Raw genomic sequence first — 12,774 nt, forward strand, 5'->3', positions numbered from 1 at the left:
TGATAAGAGTGCGTAGGTGTTGCTCTTGAAAGGTGCTATAGTGGTCTTGAAAATTGTCCTACCTACCCACAGAAGAGGCAACTGCAAGGCAGGTTCCCTCACTGCTTCCTCAGTTTGCCTGAAACCTCACCTGGAGGATATGCTTCCAACTAGTAAGGCATTTCCCCTCCCCCCTACTTCTAGGCAAACAATTAAGAAAACAATCACAGGGCCTCTTATGCACATAAGCAGTCACCTTGAAGTTGATGGGGCTACTTACATTAGTAAGCACAAGTCTGATCTTACAGGTTCAGGGCCTGTGAGTGTATTTGTTAATGTTTGCCTGGCACCACTTAGCCATAATGAATAGTTGGAAGTGTTCCCTCCAGGTTGAGGTTTGGCACATGAATGGAGGAGTGAAGGAAGCCTGCATTGCCACTGTCTGCGCCATGCTAGTTGTATGGATAGACTGGACAACTTCCAGGATCATTACCCTTAAAAAGCACCAAACTTCCCTTCTCACACATATATACGATAGTTAAAAGACAAAGTTAAAAAAATTATACACTAGAAACCAACACCCCTCAAAATACTAAAAAACAAACAAGCCAAGAATTGGCATGGAGTGAAGGGGCAGAGAATGGTAGGGGTGCTGCGTTGATGTATCTTACATGGGCATTGAAAGTGGCTAAAATGGGAAAAGAAACCTTCCAGAAGAGGTTCCGATTTAAAAACAATGCACATGATTGAAAACTCATTGGGTTGTTCTTAAATCTTACTGATAGTCTCAGAAATTTGATAACAATATCTGTAACATGTCTATTGCTAATATGTCCTCTTTTTTCAAATATATATTTGCAGCTCTGTGTATCCTTTCTTTTCACTGTTTGTATCCATTTAGATCACTCCCAAGTAACAAGAGAAAGCCCCTCATCTTTTTTTAAAAATATCATGTTTATGTTTTTCCTTTTTCACTCAAATGATTAATTATAAAAATTCAATACTAGATGTTAGCACAGCTTTCCGTAAGCATTTGTAAATGAGGATGCAATAAATAATTTTTCATGAAGCAAGAGCTATTTATAGGCTTGTAAGGATTAGATTTTTAATGGTACATGTTGTTAAACATCAACTTCATCATAAACACACAAACGGAAGAAAAACAATTTCCATCGATAATAATCAATTTTACAGATAGTCATAGAAAGAAAAATGCTGCCTGAGAACTTAAGAATTTGATTTAAGGCAAAAATGTTGACATCTAATGTTGACAGTTTGTGTTTCAGGAGTTATAAAGCTTTAACTTTTTGAATCCCAACATATACTGTCATTAAATAAAAACAACGAGGAGTCTTTGTGGCGCCTTAGAGACTAACAAATTTATTTGGGCATACGCTTTCATGGGCTAAAACCCACTTCATCAGATGCATGGCGTGGAAAATACAGTAAGCAAGTATAAATATACAGCACATGAAAAGATGGGAGTTGCCTGACCAAGTGGGGTGTCAGTGCTAACGAGGACAATTCAGTTAGGATGGATGTGGCCCATTTCCAACAGTTGACAAGAAGGGCTGAGTATCAACAGAGGGAAAATTATTTTTTGTAGTGACCCAGCCACTCCCAGTCTTTATTCAGGCCTAATTTGATGGTGCCAAGTTTGCAGATTAATTCCAGTTCTGCAGTTTCTCGTTGAAGTCTGTTTTTGAAGTATTGTTGTTGAAGAATTGCCACTTTCAAGTCTGTTAAACTTTGTGTTATTGTTGAGAACAAATACATATATAGTTTAGTATGAAGATGCTGTAACTTTTTAAAATCAACATACCAAGAAAAATAGTAATGATGGGGTTGATTTTAATTGGATTGGTTTAGATCAGTGGCTCTCAGCCAGGGATACGCGTACCCCTAGGGGTACGTAGAGGTCTTCCAGGGGGCATATCAATTTATCTTGATATTTGTTTAATTTTACAACAGGCTACAGAAAAAGCACTACTGAAGTCAATACAAACTAAAATTTCATACAGATAATGACTTGTTTATTTTTTAAAATAAATATACAGCTTGACTGTGTGTAACTTTCAAGAGGAAATATTTTATCACTTAAATATTATATGGTAGTATTATTAGTATAGAGCACACTTATAAAGTTTGTAGACAATACCAAGCTCTCGGGGGTTGCAAGTGCTTTGGAGGATAGGATTAAAATTCAAAATGATCTGGACAAACTGGAGAAATGGTCTGAAGTAAATACGATGAAATGCAATAAGGACAAATGCAAAGTACTCCACTTAGGAAAGAACAATCAGTTGCACACATACAAAATAGGAAATGACTGCCTAGGAACAGGGCCGGCTCCAGGCACCAGCTGAGCAAGCTGGTGCTTGGGGCGGCAGATTGTTTGAGGCGGCATTCTGCCCAATCCTAGGGCGGCACGGCCGCTTTTTTGTTTTGTTTTGTTTTGTTCCGCTCTGGCCACCCTGTAGGGGATGGCGGCGCAGAGAACCAGAGCGCCCTGCAGGGCAGTCCTCTTCCTTCCGTCCCCACCGACCGGAGCGGAGCCCTCGCGGCAGGCGGCAGCGCAGCGGGAGGGGCCGCATGGCAGCGCCCCTGCTGTAGCCCTGGCCGCCCCCTTCTCTCTCTCTCCCGCTCGTTCCGTCCCCCTACCTCCCCCCCCAGCCGGTCCCCCTGCACCCGTGCTCTGGCCGCGCCGCAAGTTTTTTTTTTTTTGCTTTGCCGTTCTGGCTGCCCCGTTTTTTTCTTCTTTTTTTTTTGCTTGGGGCGGCCAAAAAGCCAGAGCCGGCCCTGCCTAGGAAGGAGTACTGCGGAAAGGGATCTGGGGGTCATAATGGATCACAAGCTAAATATGAGTCAACAGTGTAACTCTGTTGCAAAAAAAAGCAAACATCATTCTGGGATGTATTAGCAGGAATATTGTAAGCAAGACACGAGAAGTAATTCTTCCACTCTACTCCGCGCTGATTAGGCCTCAACTGGAGTATTGTTTCCAGTTCTGGGCACCACATTTCAGGAAAGATGTGGACAAATTGGAGAAAGTCCAGAGAAGAGCAAAAAAAATTATTAAGCAGCAAAGAGTCCTGTGGCACCTTATAGACTATCACACATATTGGAGCATGAGCTTTCGTGGGTGAATGCCCACTTCTTCGGATGCATGTCTTATTATTAAAAGCCTAGAAAACCTGACCTATGAGGAAAGATTGAAACAATTGGGTTTGTTTAGTCTGGAGAAGAGAAGACTGAGAGGGGACATGATAACAGTTTTCAAGTGCATAAAAGGTTGTTACAAGGAGGAGGAAGAAAAATTGTTCTCCTTAACCTCTGTGGATAGGACAAGAAGCAATGGGCTAAAATTGCAGCAAGAGAGGTTTTGGTTGGACATTAGGAAAAACTTCCTAATCAAAGTGGTTAATCACTGGAATAAATTGCCTAGGGAGGTTGTGGAATCTCCATCATTGGGGATTTTTAAGAGCAGGTTGGACAAACACCTGTCAGGGATGGTCTAGATCAGTGGTTCCCAAATTTGTTCCACCGCTTGTGCAGGGAAAGCCCCTGGCGGGCCGGGCTGGTTTGTTTACCTGCTGCGTCCGCAGGTTCTGCCGGTCGTGGCTCCCAGTGGCCGTGTTTCGCTGCTCCAGGCCAATGGGAGCTGCTGGAAGCAGCGCGGGCTGAGGAACGTACTGGCTGCCACTTCCAACAGCTCCCATTGGCCAAGAGCAGCGAACCGTGGTCACTGGGAGCCGCGATCGGCCGAACCTGCGGATGCGGCAGGTAAACAAACTGGCCCTGCCCGCCAGGGGCTTTCCCTGCACAAGCGGTGGAACAAGTTTGGGAACCACTGGTCTAGACAATACTTAGTCGTACCTTGAGTGCAGGGGACTGGACTAGATGACCTCTCGAGGTCCCTTCCAGTTCTATGACTCTATGATTTTCCCTCAAGTGTTAATATTTTTTTTTAATTATTAAGGACATTTTGATCTTATTTCTTCCTATGTATAAGCTTCTATTTTCTTAGTGATGTAGCAATAATTACTACTTATGGGATATCTTCCAAAATATAAAAACATTAAAAAAAAAGAAAAGAAAAAGAAAATGTATTAATGGAGGCAATCTTCCTTTGGCCAGGAAGTTGGACTGGAGAAATTCTGTTGGGTCATGTGGCCATTCTAAAACCTGCTTTATTACAGTCACATTACTGTAAGATCCAGGGTACATGGATCATCCTGGTAGAGGGAGAGCACAGCCGTTGTTATGTAATTTCAACTTTGTTTTAAATAGTGGGTTTTTATATATTTACAGCCATATAAACATTTATGACACAATTTTATCCTTTGTTTGAAAAACAAAACCACAACTGAAAAAAGTACTTTCAGTATGATAGCCAACATGTGTGACACTAAACAGAGTAAACACCAGAAAAAGAAACAAGGCTTTTGGTTTGTTCTTACTCTGAAATAAAATCCTCCCTTCACCTACCCCTATAACAGTCCTACCCTGGTCCCTACTCCTGGGGTTCTGTCCCCTTGCCATTCTGTCAGGGGCAAAATCTAGAAACCTTCAGGTTACAAAAGCAAGATGAATTTATGCTGTTTAGATTTAGATTTAACCATGTTGGTTTTGTACTAGTTGTGTGCCAGTTTCTGTAATAAAGTGCCTAATTGCCAGACAATATAGAATTTAATTGAAGGCCAAATCCTGTGATCCATGTTCATGATGATAGTAGTACTTCACTCTGCAAGCAGTCCCAGTGATTGCAATGAGACTGCCGATAGCAGAAGGTGCTATTCAGTATGAATAAAAGTAGCAGAATCGAGCCCTATATAAGTAGTTTGTTTTGTTTTCTTAATCTTCAAAAAGTGAGACGGAAATGGAATAAATATTTTTCCTATGCGGACTTTTTAGCTATTCATTTCTCAATATTAAAAATAAACTTTGGCCCATAGATAGTACTTTTCATCAAAAAATCTCAAAGCATTTTACAGATAGCGAAATTAATACCCAGGATGGTTACGTGAATTACCCAGTGTCACAGAACAAGCCAGTGGCACAGCCAAGAATAGAATCCAGCTCTTCTGACTCGCAGAAGATGTGCAACCTACTAAACTGATTTTTGTATCCAACTAGGTGCAGACAAAAAATAACTCACACAAAGCATAAAATGTCATTGTTTGCTACTGTCAGGGCCTGATCCTTCAAAGAGTTACCTGTGTGTAACTTTACACACACGAGTAGTTCCACTGACTTCAAAGGGACTACTTATGTAAGTGTTTAATTTGACCCTATGTAGCTAGAAAAAGGGAACTATTATTACTAACTTGACTCAAGTCCTTACTGTGTCTCTCTGTATAAACTCTATTCCCTGGTCATACCTGTGTTCATAGGTGCCGACTTCCTCTGTTCCCGGGGGCTGCTCAATCCCTGCCCTGCCTCTTCCTGCCCCAACCCCGCCTCTTCCTGCCCCTGCTCTTCCTCATCCCCCCCCCCAGTGCCTCCTGCACACTGCTGAATAGCCATCCGTGGTGTGGGAGGGAGGGGGAGGAACTGATCAGCAGGGCCGCTGGCGGGTGAGAGGTGCTGGGAGGGGGGGAAAAGTGCTGATCCGTGGGGCTGCTGGTGGGTGCCGAGCACCCACTATTTTTTCCCCATGGTTACTCCAGCCCCAGAGCACCTATGGAGTTGGCGCCTATGCCTATGTTTACCTATGTGCTTGGACCCTGCAAGTTTAACAGCAAATTATTTAGTCTTTGTATAAAGCTAATCACATTAACTTTAGTCCTCTGGGTTATGGCAAGTTAAGAAACAACTCGGAAGCTTGTTTTGAATTGCAAACACTCCAGAACATTAGAACAATACGCTAAATGCTGATCCTATCTGCCACATACTTAGTTATGGAAATCCAATGCAGTTGACTGTCTGCACACAGGTCAGTTAAAAAGAGAGAGAGCGGTACCACTATATACAATGTGAAATGTGTTAAGTTTATGGCACATGGTGATGCAATCTCAGACGATAAGGTAACGAGAACCCAGATATTGCTAACATCCTACTCACCAAAAGATAGTAAACACAAACCTCAAAAGGGACAAGTGCTGTTTTAAGAGCAATATTACATGTCATAAAGAATTTAATGCAGCTATCACCATAAGAGACAGTGCAGTACTATCACCTTTAAGCTACAAAAGCCACCAAGTTCTTGGGAATCTTACATTAGTATGGGAGTCTTTGCAGGACCCTGGTTCTTGAATACGTACTGTACAGTATGTCCTAAACTCTGCTATATTACATATGTCTGTTTAATATAGTTATTTTCAGCTGTTGTAATGAAGTGCTATAGAATTTTGAAAGAGACGTGATAATTTCAAGTGTGAATATGAAGAATACACTAGGGGACTTATCCAAAGCCAATTGAAGTAAATGGAAAAACTCCTACTGACTTCAGTGGGTTTTGGGTTAGGCAGTAGGAATACAGAAATTGCCATGTCAGATTAGACAAGGATCTGTCTAGTATAGTACCCTGTCTTCAGCACCGGATGCTTCAGAGGAAATTGCAAGAACCTGACACTACGTTGTTATGGAATAATTTGCCCATAGGGAATGATTTTTCCTAGCTCCTACTAGTTAGAGGTTGGTTTATACTATTAGGCCCTTCCAAAGTCTTGATTGTTAAAAAATCTTCTTTGATATATTTCTGGATTATTTGTTATCCACACAAGCATCTAATCCATGTTACTCCTGGGGGAATTCTGCACCACTGCACAATGAAGAATTCTGCAGAAATTCTATCCCTAAATTAACACACAGTTATGAACCTTGTATTGACATTTTGGCTCCATTCAATAGATAGTGGATAGAGGAGAATTGGTAGCTCTTGGCCCCAGTGAAAGTTTTCTGAGTTTTTCCACTTAAGAAAAAAACAAAAGTAGACAGACACTTTCTGTAGTAAATAGTAACCCCATTTTAATTCAGATCCTGAGCTAGTGTAAACTGGGGTGAACAGAGCAATGCTGATTTACATCAGATGAGGACCTGCCCTTCTGTTTGATATTTAACAACAGACTTCTACTTTTTGTGTCATAAGACTTTTGAGTCTCTTGTTAGTTTTTTATCTTTTACTACAGAGAGGGGGAAATAAGTTCCCCAAAGCACACAAAGGCGATGTAGCTGGCTCATTAGGCCATGTTCTGATCTCAGTAACACTGGTGCCAATCTAAAGTAACTCCACTGAATTCAGTGGCATTACTCCAGATATGCATCAGAATAATTGTGCAGAATATTTTTTTAAATTGACATTTTTAGGCCTGGTCTACACTGGGGGTGGGGGAGTCGATGTAAGATACGCAACTTCAGCTACGGGAATACTGTAGCTGAAGTCGACATTTCTTATTCCGACTTACCCCCCATCCTCACGGCGCGGGATCGACGGGAGCGGCTCCCCCGTTGACTCCGCTACCGCCGCTTGCTCCAGTGGAGTTCTGGAGTCGACGGGGAGCGCGTTCAGGGATTGACATATCGCATCTTAACGAGACGTGATATATCGATCCCCGATAAATCGATCACTACCCGCTGATACGGCGGGTAGTCTGGACATACCCTTAGTCTCCTTTTCTCACAAGGACTCTAGACTGTAACTCCTCTCCCTATGACTGGAATATTTGCCCTGATCCTGCATGCCAGGGGACCTTACACCTCTGGTACAGTATAAATAAATGTAATAATTAATAGGGCCTAAAGGAAGTGCTTCCAAGTCAGATGACAGTCTTCAATTTTCCCTTTGGTTTAACAGAACACCTTTTCTAGAGGGTCAATTCCTTTAAACGTATAAATAGAACATTGTAAAGCTATATTTAACAGGAAACAATGCCCAGGGCATTATATGTGGGTGTGCTAAGGTGTCACAGCGCCCTCTTAGAACTACACCAGGTTGCTGCATTTGGGTCCTAACATGTTAGACTTGTGTGCTGTTACATTTCTCATGGTCTGGGTAAGCAGCGCTCTCTTTTTTCTTGGCCTCTCTGGAACACTTCCTGGACATAGGCTCTCGATCATGTTACCCCTTCATCAACATGGAACCCACCTGCATTAGGCCCCCAGGACCAGTGCTGACACCCCCAGACTTCTCAGTAGCTTAAGCACAACTTTTCCCCAAAGCTCCAACGTTGTGATTACTCTGGTTTACAGCTCACATCCTTAGGGACACGTGATAACTGAACACACAGACTTTGTAAGTGTTCTAAAAACCAATCACTCTTTATCTAGCACAAGAAGTATACAGATCTAGACAAAGTAATAAACAGCTACACACATTCCTGTACCTCAGTTTCCTCACCACTCTTGAGGGGAATGGTGCTGCTAAAGTAGGGAACCTTCCTGGCTTCTATACTACCCCGATGGAATCGGATGGCACAATGGTCCAAGTGCCTGTCCCAACTCCCTTTACTGAGATGCCTGCCTGACCTTGAGGACTCCTTTTTCTCTCTCCTGTGCGGCAGAGTCCTTGTAACCCTGATAAGGCTGGTCCCAGGATCCCTGGGTGGCTTAACCCCCAGTTTCATCCTGGGCTGCTCAGGACAGGGGCTAGAGTGTCCCCATTCTGGGGTACTCTCTCATCACCAACCACTTCCCAGGCTCACCTCAGGCAGACTGTCAAAAACAGGGCAGACACCCCAAGCTGGGGGTGTGTTGTATAATTAGACAAATGTGAACTCCTGGATTACTATGCCAGTCTTACCATGGAGTCACAAAAACAACGAGGAGTCTGGTGGCAGCTTAAAGAGTAACAGATTTATTTGGGTAAGCTTTCGTGGGTAAAAAAACCACTTCTTCAGATGCATGGAGTGAAAATTACAGATGCAGGCATAAATATAATTATCACAATGGTCATTCTTGCCTTGCTTCTGGGATGACCAGGGGAATAAAATAAAAACAGGTAAGAGTCCAAGGACTCTGGGTCAGTGAGCAGCAAATGCTTCCACCAAAACTAAATAAGCTTATAGAACAATGTATATATGAGTTTCTGAACTTGTTTTAAATTGTCTCAATAGGAAATCATTTTTGGTCTTTGTCTCTTCAGTAATTTGGATATATCAAGAGCTTGTGTTTGCAAAGATCTCAAGACCTGAACTGCTAGAATTTTGAGTCTCCTGCATGTTCTCTTACTGCGCATAAAGATTTTTCTTGTATTGTGCTAGTATTTCCTGTGGCTCCATTGTCAAATTGAGATTATCCTTCTTTTCAGCAAGTAATAAGTTGCTCAATTGCTTAATCCCATGCCTCTCAAGGGAGTGAGAGAGGCGGTATTGTGTATTATATTATTACTATGAACACTTTAAAATTATTTGTATAACACTGAAAAGTGTGCTAGGAGCCTTACAAACATATTAAAAAACCATATCCCTGAACAGAAACGCTTACAATCTAAAGACAATTAACAGGCAAATGAAGGGAAGAAGGCATGTGGCGTATTTTTATATATATGTCTGAAAAGTGGATTTGTATCTAGTAACAATGAAGTTGAGTTCAACAATGTATAGTTCACTGCAGGCCTCAGACTGGAGATGAACTATAATAAAGCAATAGCCAAATCTTGCTTGCCTTATGCATGTGAGAAGTCTACTTGAAATGAATGGGACCATTCATGTGAGTAAAGTGAGTTGGATCTGGCTACAAGAACAGGTATTCAGAACTTTAAGGACACTTATGTTAGTGACCAGATATTTTCATGGTATTCCAAGAACCTGAATTGGAGTAAAAGAAGGACATTGAAGTGGTTTTGGACATTCTACACAGAACAATCCTAGTCAGAGATTAAGCTCCCAAGGAACCCGCAGCTCTGAAGTATGTAAACTTGCCTTTGTACATATGCCACCATATATGTTTTTAATTCCTTGCATGGACAGAAGCCCAACACTTTAATTTTAGAAGATCAGGCTAATTTCCCTATCAAGAGTACATAGGGAAAAAGAGAAAGAGCTGTCTCTGTAATACCATTTTTTTTTCTCTTTCCCACATTCTAGGAAAGAATCTCTTGGTGTCTCTGCAGGGATCCAGAGCTGAGAATAACTGCTAGAAAATGGCACTATCTAAGGTCATAAGAAGAAATAACTCTATATACTCTTCTCTCTGCCCTCTTTTCCTTTTGTTCTAAAATTTTATTTTGTGACTGCAATTTTCAAAGGATACTGGCAACACACATTGTACATATGTAAATAATTCAATTATAATTTTCTCTTGAAGTTCAACTATGAATATAGAAGTGTTTTATTTTATCATCATTAAGACTTTGTGGCTCTTCTGGCTTGTTCTATCTATTAAGATTTGCACTGAGTGGATAAGAGTGATTAAGAGATCACCAAAGAATACTCTTCTGTTACAAGCATGAATTATTCTGTTTAACTTTTTTTTTTATTACATCTTTCCTCCAAAAAGGGGAGTAAAATGCAAAGTCCTCCTTTTTTGTGTTTTAATAATTTGAACGAACACAGAGAAAAACACAATTCAACTTATCTGCTGTTCCTTTTCAAAATGGCCACCAAGACCTCAACTCTGTTCCCTAGGGACCCCAGAAAGGGAGGAAAGCATAGGAGCAACTTCTGAATCAATATGCAGCTCCCACTATAAATGGCGGGGTGGAGATAAGGAGAGACTACTGGTCTAGTTTAGCCTTCTAAGTGGCCCATGCTTGCGAACTCAGGGCATGGTCACGAGTCAAAAATGAATGGAGAAATAAGGTATAAAGTGATTACTACTATCCTGACCCATCAGGGCTGTGGAAAACTCCTGCCTGCTTCCCACAATCGATGTTGTAGAGTTCTCTCTTTAGGGATGCATTCTTGGAGAACTAGCTGGTGGGAGAGTTCCTGGCAGTGTAGTTCTGATAGTCATATTCCTATGTCATGTTGGAGGCAAAGAGCTTGTGATGGGTCTGGGCATGGATGCCCTTGACATGAGTGGGTCTTCTTGTGTTGATCTTGTTGGGGGACAGGCTAAACTTTGCTGAGTCCCACAGAAGGGAGAACACCCTTAAATCCCCAAGCAATAGCACAGGGTTTGGTATACAAAGGAGCAAGATTATTTTCTAATCTACCATTTGTTTTTGTTTCTTTCAGATGGAGTTGAAGATATTCAAAATGATTTTGTTTTTAATTGTAGTATTCGCCCCTGCTTGTTTGTATTTATTCAATCCAAATTTGATTGCAATCGTTATATTCTGGCAAAAGAAGGAAGAGGCCACGGCACTGACTTTTATAGCAGAGAGCAGAAACTTTTTGCAGTTGCCAGCTATAGACTGCAGTAGGACTCCTCCATTCCTGGTACTCCTTGTGACATCATCACATGGCCAAAATAAAGCTAGGATGGCTATCCGTCAAACATGGGGGAAACACAGACTAGTTGATGGCAACCGCATCGTGACATATTTTCTTCTGGGAACCACCATGAACCAAACTGATCAAACTGGTATTATTGCTGAAAGTCAGAATTACAGAGACATTATCCAGAAGGATTTTATAGACACATATTACAATTTGACTTTAAAGACAATGATGGGAATTGAATGGGTTCACAAATTTTGTCATCAATCCAGGTTTGTGATGAAAACTGACTCAGATATGTTTGTCAATATCTTTTACCTGACTGAACTTCTTTTAAGAAAAAACAGAAGCACTGGATTCTTCACAGGCTTTTTAAAGACGAATGAGCTCCCAATAAGAAATATAAATAGTAAATGGTATATGAGTAAAGATGAATATCCAGGAAGCACGTATCCTCCATTTTGTTCGGGGACTGGTTATGTTTTCTCCACTGATGTTGCTAGTCAGGTTTATAATATTTCAGAAAGTGTCCCTTTTATTAAACTGGAGGATGTTTTCATAGGACTGTGTCTTGCTAAACTAAAAATCAATCTGGAGGAACTTCATTCAGAACTGACATTCTTCTCAGACAGGGTTGAGTTCTCTCTTTGTCACTTCAAGAAAATTGTGACATGCCATTATGTGAAACCTTATGAGCTGCTGATCTACTGGAATGCACTGGAGAGCTCAATGGATGAAAAATGCCCAGATGTTTGAAATAGCTGAGCTAACAAAGTGACACAAAAAAGCTACAGGACCAGCCTTTAGTAGGGTTATCACCTGGCCAGCACTTGACTGGCCTGGCCATTTTTTTATGGACTTGCCAGTTGCCAGAAAAATAATGTAATCTGCCTTTTTTTTACATGTGTCTAAAGATTTGCATTATTATTACCACATGACACAGGGATATTTTATGTTAAAAATTTCTGTGTCCAGCTAAAGATGCTGCAGTGTTCCCACTTCCGCAGCTTAAGTGAGAAAATGATGTTATCAATCTTATCTATATGTGCTCTCTCACTAGATACTGTAACTGGCTACTGGGGGCAGGATTTGCAGAATTGTCTTGTAGGAGTGGGAGTGGTGCCGTTTTTTTTTGCATTTCAAAGGTGATAACCCTAACCCAGGGATAGGCAACCTATGGCACGCGTGCCAAAGGTGGCACGCGAGCTGATCTTTAGTGGCACTCACACTGCCCAGGTCCTGGCCACCGGTCTGGGGGCTCCTGCATTTTAATTTAATTTTAAATGAAGCTTCTTAAACATTTTAAAAACCTTATTTACTTTACATACAACAATAGTTTAGTTATATATTAAAGACATAGAAAGAGACCTTCTAAAAACGTTAAAATCTATTACTGGCACGTGAAACCTTAAATTAGAGTGAACAAATGAAGACTCGGCACATCACTTCTTAAAGGTTGCTGACCCCTGTCCTA

The 12,774-nt window shown here is 41.3% G+C and overlaps 1 protein-coding gene across 5 annotated transcripts in view; it reads left to right on the forward strand.

Moving 5' to 3' along the window:
• Window positions 1–12,521, forward strand: part of B3GALT5 (beta-1,3-galactosyltransferase 5) — a 48,768-nt gene extending 36,247 nt beyond the window's left edge. For all 5 annotated transcript variants that reach the window (XM_034753001.1, XM_034752995.1, XM_034752998.1 and 2 more), the window contains 2 exons: window positions 10,005–10,075; window positions 11,097–12,521. In XM_034753001.1, coding sequence (XP_034608892.1) covers window positions 10,061–10,075; window positions 11,097–12,056 — 975 coding nt within the window. In that variant the 5' untranslated portion in view covers window positions 10,005–10,060 and the 3' untranslated portion in view covers window positions 12,057–12,521. The remainder of the gene's footprint in view (window positions 1–10,004; window positions 10,076–11,096) is intronic.
• The last annotated feature ends 253 nt before the right edge of the window (window positions 12,522–12,774 follow it).

The sequence above is a fragment of the Trachemys scripta genome, chromosome 1 (genome assembly GCF_013100865.1).
Source record: "Trachemys scripta elegans isolate TJP31775 chromosome 1, CAS_Tse_1.0, whole genome shotgun sequence".
Classification (NCBI taxonomy): domain Eukaryota; kingdom Metazoa; phylum Chordata; order Testudines; family Emydidae; genus Trachemys; species Trachemys scripta.